The 10000-nt window shown below is 40.5% G+C and overlaps 1 protein-coding gene across 1 annotated transcript in view; it reads left to right on the top strand.

The window, feature by feature from the left end:
* Nucleotides 1-9193, top strand: part of LOC127639485 (uncharacterized) — a 124763-nt gene extending 115570 nt beyond the window's left edge. Inside the window, exons 8-12 of the mRNA XM_052121536.1 lie at nt 3313-3648; nt 6516-7016; nt 7172-7273; nt 8479-8580; nt 8674-9193. Of these exons, the coding sequence (XP_051977496.1) occupies nt 3313-3648; nt 6516-7016; nt 7172-7273; nt 8479-8546 (1007 nt within the window). The 3' untranslated portion in view covers nt 8547-8580; nt 8674-9193. The remainder of the gene's footprint in view (nt 1-3312; nt 3649-6515; nt 7017-7171; nt 7274-8478; nt 8581-8673) is intronic.
* Nucleotides 9194-10000: the final 807 nt, after the last annotated feature.

Genomic DNA, 10000 nt, shown 5'->3' on the forward strand with positions numbered 1-10000 from the left:
TGCCCCAGTATAGTGACATGGACCATATACTGTAAAAAAGCCCTGTCTTTCGGATGAGACAAATCTCTGCAGCTGAATGATGCAACATTAAATGTTAATTAATCAAAGAAACATTACTGTTGAAAATGTATTTAAATGAGTAATATCCTGATAATGAGTGGTTTTCTTGTGGTGGAGTATAGGCTAAGTGGATGGTGTGTTGTGGGGGCCCCAAACAGTTGGGCCCCAGGGCCGAATCTAGGAGGTTGCTGGGGTGGGGTTGTACCCCCAAATCCTATTTCGCTGAAGAAACACTCACACAACCCTAACATCCAAAACACTGGAGCACATAGCAATAACAGCCACACGCCGCAAAGCATATACTGTATATACCTGAGGGAGTCGCACCTTCAGGTACCCCTTACTCATGTTTAATTTTTTATGATGCAGACACATTATGTTCTCCTGGAGGATTATAAAATAGCAAAAAATTTTCATAGAGTCACATTAAGACACACAAGCTATATCTAGGGTATCTAATTCTTGTTAGGCAGCTACAAGGTTCATTTGTAGGAGGATTTTTTCCTCAGGTGATTTGTAGGTGAAGAGTCAACTTTCACCTTGACTATAGTTAATAACGCCTTTTAATAACCCTGCATTGTTATTATGAGATGAACGAGGCAGATGTGATTCATCTTAACTCTTGCTGCCATTCACACCCAGTCCTGACACAGAATCAGGCATCAGCCAGGAGGAAGTGTTGACACATAAACTTCACTTTTTCAGTAAGGTAAAAATCGGGTGAGGAGGGACAAATAAGTTTCATGATCAAATATAATTTGAATATCAAGAGAATCAAATATTGTATAACAGGCATCAATACCTTATTTGTGAAGGTCTGATTAAAATATTGTTGTGTTGACAACAAGCATGCATGAATATTATTTCATTTGCATGTATAGGTTTCAACAAACAGTAGTCATTGTGTGAAATATTTGTCATAACACCTCTGTACTGCAGCCAGCGAGTCCTGCGCCTGGTACCTTTCCAATTCGAGATACACTGATCAACCAAATGTTCAAGTACCTCGGGGTCTTGTTCACGAGTGAGGGGACAATGGAGCAGGAGGTTGGCTGGAGAATGGGGGCAGCGGGGGCGGTATTGCACTTGCTCTATCGCACCGTTGTCACGAAAAGAGCTGAGCCGGAAGGCAAAGCTCTCGATCTACCGGTCAATTTATGTTCCTACCCTCACCTATGGTCATGAAGGCTGGGTCATGACCGAAAGAACTAGGTCACAAGTACTAGTGGCCGAAAGAAGGGTTGCGGGCTTCTCCCTTAGAGATAGGGTGAGGAGCTCAGTCATCCGTGAGGAGCTCGGAGTAGAGCCGCTGCTCCTTTGCATCGAAGGAGTCAGTTGAGGTAGTTTAGGCATCTGGTAAGGATGCCCCCTTGGTGCCTCCCTACGGAGGTGTTTCAGGCACGTCCAGCTGGGAGGAGGCCTCGGGGAATACCCAGGACTAGGTGGAGAGATTACATCTCCACACTGGCCTGGGAATACCTTGGGGTCCCCCAGTCAGAGCTGGTTAATGTGGCTCGGGATAGGGAAGTTTGGGGCCCCCTGCTGGAGCAGCTGCCCCCGCGACCCGACTTCGGATAAGCGGTTGAAGATGGATGGATGGATGATCAACCACAACAATAAAACAACTGACAGGTGAAGTGAATAACATTGATTATATCATTATAATGGCACCTGTCAAGGGGTGTGATATATTTGGCAGCACGTGAACTGTCAGTTCTTAAATTTCATGTGTTGGAAGCATGAAAAATGGGCAAGTGTAAGGATCTGAGTGTCTTTGACAAGGGCCAAATTGTGATGGTTTGACGACTTGGTCAGAGCATCTCCAAAATGGCAGGTCTTGTGGGGTGTTCCCAGTTTGCGGTGGTTAGTACCTACCAAAAGTGGTCCAAGGAAGGACAACCGGTGAACCGGCTACAAGGTCATGAGCACCCAGGCTCATTGATGTGCGTGGGGAGCTAAGACTATCCCGTCTGGTCCGATCCCACAGAAGAGCTACTGTAGCGCAAACTACTGAAAAACATAATGCTGGCCATGATATCAGAACACACAGCGCATCGCAGCTTGCTGCATAGGGGGCTTTGTAGCCGCAGACTGATCAGAGTACCCATGCTGACCCCTGTCCACTGCTGAAAGCTCCAACAATGGGCGCGCGAGCGTCAGAACTGGACCATGGAGCAATGGAAGGTAGCCTGTTCTGATGAATCACGCTTTCTTTTAGATCATGTGTACGGCCAGGTGCATGCGCATCATTTACTTGGGGTAGAGATGGCAGCAGGATGCACCTTGGGCAGGAGGCAGGCCGGCGGAGGCAGTGTAATGCTCTGGGCGATGTTCTGTTGGGAAACCTTGGGTGCTGGCATTCATGCGGATGTTACTTTGATACATACCACCTACCTAAAGATTGTTGCAGACCACGTACAGCCCAAGGCAACGGTATTCCCAGATGGCAGTAGCCTCTTTCAGCAGTATAATGCACCCTGCAACACTGTAAAAATTGATCAGGAATGGTTTGAGGAACATGACAAAGAGTTCAAGGTGTTGAATTAGCCTCCAAATTCCCCAGATCTCAATCCGATTGAGCTTCTATGGGATGTGCTGGACCATCAAGTCCAGCAACTTATTATGAGAAGCTTGTGGAAGACTCCCCAAAACGTTGGACCCAAGTTAAATAATTTAAAGGCAATGCTACTAAATACTATCAAAGTATATGTAAACATCTGACTATATTGATAGCTTTGGCAACATATGATTTGAATATTATTTTATTATACTTTTTATTGTGTAGCTTCACCTCTCTCAATCATGTTATTAGTCAAAAGACAAAGTGGGTGAAGGTAGCGTTAAAGATACGTTCGTCACTCAGGCGTGCACGTGCAATCCAGTGGAGCGCTTTGGCACTTGACTTTTTGGAGGGAGTGCCGATATTTTTGTCCTTTGTCCTCATTACGGGTGCATCATTACTCCGTTTGACAGTTTCGGCCTATTGTTGCACTTTTCTTCCGTGTATTCCAAATCAAGAAGAAGTCAACAGAGAATAATCTCTGACTTTTCAGTCAGCTCTCAAAGGACATGGATCACTCGTTTATTTTGTTCTCTCTAGTCTTGCGGCTCTTTAATGGTACATGAGCCTACCTTTTATTTCCTTTAATTTTGCAGTATTGGAACCAAGAATTACATTCACAGTCATAAAATAAATGATTTCATTTAAGTTCATAAAACTACAGTAAATTATTTTTTGTTTGTCTCCAATAGTGGGTGCTGTAAAAAATATAATTGAGACAGTGACAGTGATGCAGGGAGAGCCTGTGTTTCTGCAGAGTGGTGTTACTGCATTACAGGAGGATAATCATGTGATCTGGTGGTTTGACGGACAAGACATTGCTGAGATCCTCGACAACACCGTGAAATTTAATCATGGTGATGATGAGAGATTTAATAACAGACTGCAGCTGGACAAACAGACTGGATCTCTGTCCATCGAAAACATCAGAGTCACAAACGCTGGACGATATACACTGCAAATCATCAGACCTGAAAATGAAACACCTTTAATCTTTGTTCAAAGGATTTTCTGTGTCCATGTGTACGGTGAGTAATATGAAATCGGTATTATTGGTACAAATATCATGTTTCTTAATGTGAGCCTTTGAGTTGTAAATATTCAAAGTAACCTAACATTTAAATTATAGTGTTTTCATTTTCTTTTCTTTTATCTGTGAAAATTTTCACCTGGTTTACTTGTCATTTTTATTATCATATTTATCATTTACATTTAAATGTGTGAGTCTTCAAATATAGGCCAAAAAGGGTTTTTGTTTGTTTGTTTGTTTGTTTGTTTTCCTGAGATAGGGGTACAATCGGGTTAAAGGCATCCTTTTAGGAAAATTTGCTTTTTTTCTTGTTACCGTGTGCATCAAGATTGAAAGAATACATTTTATAATTTGTGTTAAAAGAAATAATAACGAGGGGGCTTTTAGCCCATTAAGATAATGCATGTTCAATATTTCAACACTGTAAAAACAATACTGTAAATATGTAAACAACTTCACAGAACAACCTGTAAAATGTACCAGATAAATACTGATTATCCACAGTTTATCAGTTAAATGATAAATATGAATATTTTGAAGCTTTTCACTCTATAATGTATTTGTTAATCACTGTAGTAACTACAGAAGAGTTCATGATGACATGAAGTTCATCATTAATGTCTCTTCCAGGAGCAATGACCAATAAACATGTAGAGACAGGGCTCAGTGTCACTCACACAAACACTAAACACCATCAGGGGAACACGTGTGAAATTTAAATAATGCAATAAACATTACAGTAACTAAACTACATTAAATATAACACAGAACATAACCAATATGTACATAACTGATATAAAAAATAATCATAACTATTCCCATAAAATATGATGGGTCACGCAGGGAACTGTGGGAAGAGTCGATTATTGTTTTTGCCGTAATTTTAACAATAATTTACTGTAAAACGTACACGTACTCTCTTGATACACATAATATACATTTTAAACATTAATTATATGGGAAAATCAGACTTTTTGCATTTAAAAAATGTCATTTTTACCACATTTTACCGTAAAACTATAAATTTCTTGTCTTTTTTTTTCAATATATATATATACACATTTTTAACTACTCGTTAACCAATTTAAGTTTTTTTGGAAGAGTGCGATACGCCCCTACATCAGCACTGCTGTGATTCGGCCGCAGGTAATTACAGCAGTGCTGATATAGGGCCATATAGCACGATTGTGAGTGTGATATTGCTTATATACAACATTTCAATGAACAAGTCAATTAAAAGAAAATAGGAAAAACCGAGTACGGTCATAAAAACGCATTTGTGCATGAAACTACTTTATTATACGACCAATCAGAACCTGTCGGTGCTGGTTCAAAACAAATGATGCATCCAAGCCTCCATTAGTAATTCAAAAAGTTCACTTCAGAAATAGTATCACGGCTTGTGCTGTTTCTAACAAGTTATTGGATAAACAAGGATAGACGGATGGATGTGTGTGTCTATGTGTGTGTGTGTGTGTGTGTGTGTGTGTGTGTGTGTGTGTGTGTGTGTGTGTGTGTGTGTGTGTAGAGAGAGAGAGAGCGAGAGAGAGAGAGAGAGAGAGATAGAGCGTGTGCGATCACCTGTTGCCACACCCAAGCAGAGATGCTGTCAGCTTTCTGAAGGTCAGCTTTCTCAGTGGAAAAATAGATGCCCAAGCAGAGGTCATGAGTCATTCCTTATAGCAACAGCGATGTCCTCCGCCATTTTAAACAGTATGTATCCAATGTGGAAACTCAGATAAAAGGTAAGCACTTGAGTTCTGTAATAAATCAGTTGTGTCTCTCAGCTGTGATGAGCCTTAATCGCAAGTTGTTAGTTTAAAGCAGTTTAAAGCTATTTCCTAGCTTTGGTAATGTATTAGTAATACGAGCGATCACGGAGCTCTGTTCTATGTAAACAATGACTAACGGATTCACTTTACGTCACAAACTGGCTCATATTACACACAAAATTTATCTTTTGCCACCACCTGCTGGCTAACATATGTAATGTCAAAAATAAAGACAGTAACTCACATATGCACTACTCATACACATTAGTTTAGAACGACACGAACACAAGCGGAGTGATACACACACACACACACACACAGAGTGAAGCGTCCGAGTGCTGATGATGTCACACAATCAGCGCTCATGGAATGTCTCTCGTCCAATCAGAATCGAGGACTGGAACTAACTGTGGCATATCATCTTATAAACTACTGGATCCCCATTATGATTCGATCAGTCAATGTGAGCCCACTTTCAACGTTTTTCATAACAAATCTTTTCAACACACTTTAAAAACAAAAATAAAAACAATGTGTTTTATAGGGGGGGCCTTTAAACCCTGATCTTTAAGTGCCTTGGCCTAGTTGGACTTGCAGGAGGGCCATGGCGTGCAAGGCGGAAGCGGCCTGTCCGGTGGCGCTGTAGGCTTTGGAGGTCAGTGACGACGTCATCCTACAGGCCTTGGAGGGAGCACCGGGCGATCCTGCCAGGTGGCGGCGTTCTCGGGACACAGGTGGATCGCAACCACTCTGTCCACCTGGGGGACCGCCGAGTACCCGTGGACCGCTCCGCCGTCGACGGTAGTGAGAGCGGATGAGCAAGGGGTTGATTACGGGCAGTAAAATGTGCCCTCCATGAACTCGTCAGCTCATCACGCAATCAAAAGTGTCTTTAGCACTGTTGTACCCTAAAATACTTTCCTTTTATTATATTTATATTTTTCTTATAAATAAGAAAGACAAGCTACTCAAAAAATGCTGCATTGGCAATACATTGCAAATTGTTATAATTGCTGTTATTTTAAAAATTAAAATCAGGTAATTAATACATTTGAACTAAGATAACATTTGTTAATGCTCTCATGTCTTTCAGCTCCTCTGCCCATTCCTACCATAACCAGTACCTCCTCACGGTGCACTTCAGTATTGAACAATTCAGCAAGTCCAAAATGTTCCTTGCTGTGTTCAGTGGTGAATATGACACAGGTGACTCTCTCCTGGTACAAAAGAAACAGTTTATTCTCCTCCACCAATGTTTCTGTGCTCAGCAGGAGTTTCTTTGATGAGTGGACGTGTCTGTCTCTTTCCTCCTTCCGTGCGGTGAACAATCCAATCACCCACCAGTCTAACCGTCTCCATATTACTGATCTCTGTCAGCTGTGTCCAGTGGTGAATGTGACACCGGCGACTCTCTCCTGGTACAAAGGAAACCGTTTATTGTCCTCCATCAGTGTGTCTGATCTCAACAGCAGTCTCTCTCTACCTCTGGAGGTGGAATATCAGGACAACAACATCTACAGCTGTGTGATCAACAATCCCATCAGTAGCCAGACTAAACGTCTCAACATTACTGAAGTCTGTCAGCCATGTCCAGGTACTCTATGGTGAAAATATGAATTACTGGTATCTGATCTTCATTGTCAATTTTTACAGGCCTGATACCTTTTCACCAGTAACAATATTATATGTAGTTAAACATGAAATGTGAAATGTTTAACTCTGTAAAGTTGCTCTCTTTCTGCATTACAGTATCCAGACGACTTCTCTATCTTTTAGCACTGATACCAGTTGTTCTGGCAATCATAGGTGGGATATGTTTCTGCAGGATTCGTGGAAAAGAAAGACCAGAGGGCAAGTCTTACCCATTGCTAAAAACATTAACAGAACCAGTGATACGTACATATACAAAATACACAAAATACACAATCTGAAGTTTGCACTTTGTACCAATGTAATTTGATATTATATCATTACAATAGCATTGCGGTTAAAACTTGACAGTTTTCTCTTTCAAGTCAAATGACCAAAGTTCAGCCATGAAGCTCTTATGTGGCGCAAACTGCACATAAGTTCTTTGACTTGCTATCTGTCAGCCAATCGGCTCGCTTTCATGTGACTCGCATTCTCTAAGCTGATTGGTCCTTTGACTTGTGATCGTGTAGCCAATCTTCTTGCATCTCTCTCTCTCTTTGTCAAACATTTTAAATTGCTCAGTTTTGCAGTTAAGCTGGTTTCACTGCAGCAGGCTGCAAGCTTTCCTCTGAAACCCACCTACACCCCGGATCCACCTGTTTAGATCTGCCACATGGGGGTTGTTTGTAATGTCTAATTGTGCTGCGGCATGCCAACATGCTTTACTCAGTGTGTCTATCCATATCTTATCAATATGTCAAACCCAAATGAACATGCTAAATCTTTCTGAGAGTTGTCATGACTGAACGAATGTAATGGCGGAGCAGCGGTTTGAAGAGAATCTTGATCAAGTTACTGTAAATGATTTATGACAACTTGCCTGAAGAAGAACACTTCCAGTTTAATGGCACAGATATTTAAAAGGGAACTCTCTCCTTGTGTACTGAGGATTGTTACTGCCAAACCAACAGAAGAATGCACGATATGTTATTCAACGGGATGCCATGCAAGTTGGCAATGCATTGGAAAGGTGCTCGCATCTGTTTGTATTATCATGCCAGATTTCAATGAATGTATAAAGGTATGTTACACTTATATAGCGCTTTTCTGACACTACACTCAAAGCGCTATACACAGTGAACAAGGGGACTCTCCTCAACCACCACCAGTGTGCGGCATCCACCTGGATGATCATATTGATGTGATGGCACCCATAGTGCACCAGTACGCTCAACACACACCAGCTATTGGTGGAGAGGAAGACCACCCGTGAATAACAACTTGAAGTCCAAGTCTGGTCCTCAAGTTATATGCTTTTTGGAGCTGACAGTCACAATCACCATCCTCTCAACCCTCATGCATCTCCTTTTGAAAATAATACCCCCACCGTCCTCTAAAATTGATTATTTTCCATTTTCTCTCAGGAGGCTGTTTCAGAAGAACACACAGTGTACTCAAGTATTGTAATGTGAATCGGGGACCAGTCCAATAGTCTACTGTCCAGATTAGATTGATCTTTCACTAAGGTAGGATATGTGGTTTGAATTTAAATACATACTTTTGCATGTACCATTATTTCCTTTGATTTTAACTCATTTATGGTTTTGTTTTTTTATAAGGGTCATGCAACAATATTCACGAGACACTTCTGCTGTTCCCGATTGTCTGGTTGAGCTGCTCTACAGAATCTGTCCAAGCTTGAGATCAACAACAGGATCATTATAGCATAATCATAATAACTGCCAGCAACGCCAAGCTGATATCTTGTCTAAACTTGTATTCTATCATTCTTGGAACAGATCCTGGTATTAATGTTTTGGTATTGCTACCCTAAAGTTCAGAGTTTCACTGTCATCTGTAGCAGCAAAGTACAAGTTCAAAGTCTTGTCTATTTAGATTCTCTGTAAGAGTAAAGAAAATGTTTAAAAACTGTATATTTTAACATTTATGTTTACATATTTTATATAGTGCTATATTTATTACCAACACGAAATGCAACAAAAGCCCTGATAGTTCTTGTTGTTGAGTTTTTCTCTCTTGCTTCAATATTATTCAATATTATTGTATATTTTAGCTCTATTGTTGTATGTAACCTTCTCTTTACATTCCTGGTTGCATGCTACATTATAGAGATGCAAATATTCACAGCAAAGTCCAAATGAAGTTGTGTCTATCTTGAGATATACATGAATATAAGGGGAATATTTTGATTGAATGGTTAAACGTATTTGTTTACTTTGTTACAAACACTAAGTTACTATGTTACAGATTACTTTTAGGATATTTCATAAGGGTTTCTGGCGCCCACAATGCCCACAAGGTGGCAGTAAAGTTGTGTTGAGCAATGGTTCCCAACCCTGTTCCTGGAGGCCCCCCAACACTGCACATTTTGTATATCTCCCTTTTCTGACACACCCAATTCAGGTCTTGGAGTCTCTACTAATGATGAGCTGATGAGTTGAATCAGGTGTGTTTGATTAGGGAGATATCCAAAATGAGTAGTGTTGGGGGGGGGGCTCCAAACTGCTCACATTTATTGGCAGTGGAGCATGATTTAAGACTACTAATGTTGAGTACTGCACCACAGATTTGCATTATGTGCATCAACGTCTATACATTGCATTCAGAAAGTATTCAGACCACATTTTATGTTGCAGCCTTATGCTAAAACACTTTAAATTAGTATTAATATTATTGTTATTATTATTATTATTATTTTCACATCAATCTACACTCCATACTCCATAATGAGAAAGCAAAAAACTGATTTTGATAACTTAGCAAAATTATTAAAAAGAAAAAAAATGAAATATCACATTTGCATAAGTATTCAAACCCTTTGCTATGACACTTGACATTTAGCTCAGGTGCAACCCATTTCTCTGGATCATCTTTGAGATGTTTATACACCTTGATTGGAGTCCACCTGTGTCAAATACAACTGAT

The sequence above is a fragment of the Xyrauchen texanus genome, chromosome 48 (genome assembly GCF_025860055.1).
Source record: "Xyrauchen texanus isolate HMW12.3.18 chromosome 48, RBS_HiC_50CHRs, whole genome shotgun sequence".
In the NCBI taxonomy this organism is placed as follows: Eukaryota; Metazoa; Chordata; class Actinopteri; order Cypriniformes; family Catostomidae; genus Xyrauchen; species Xyrauchen texanus.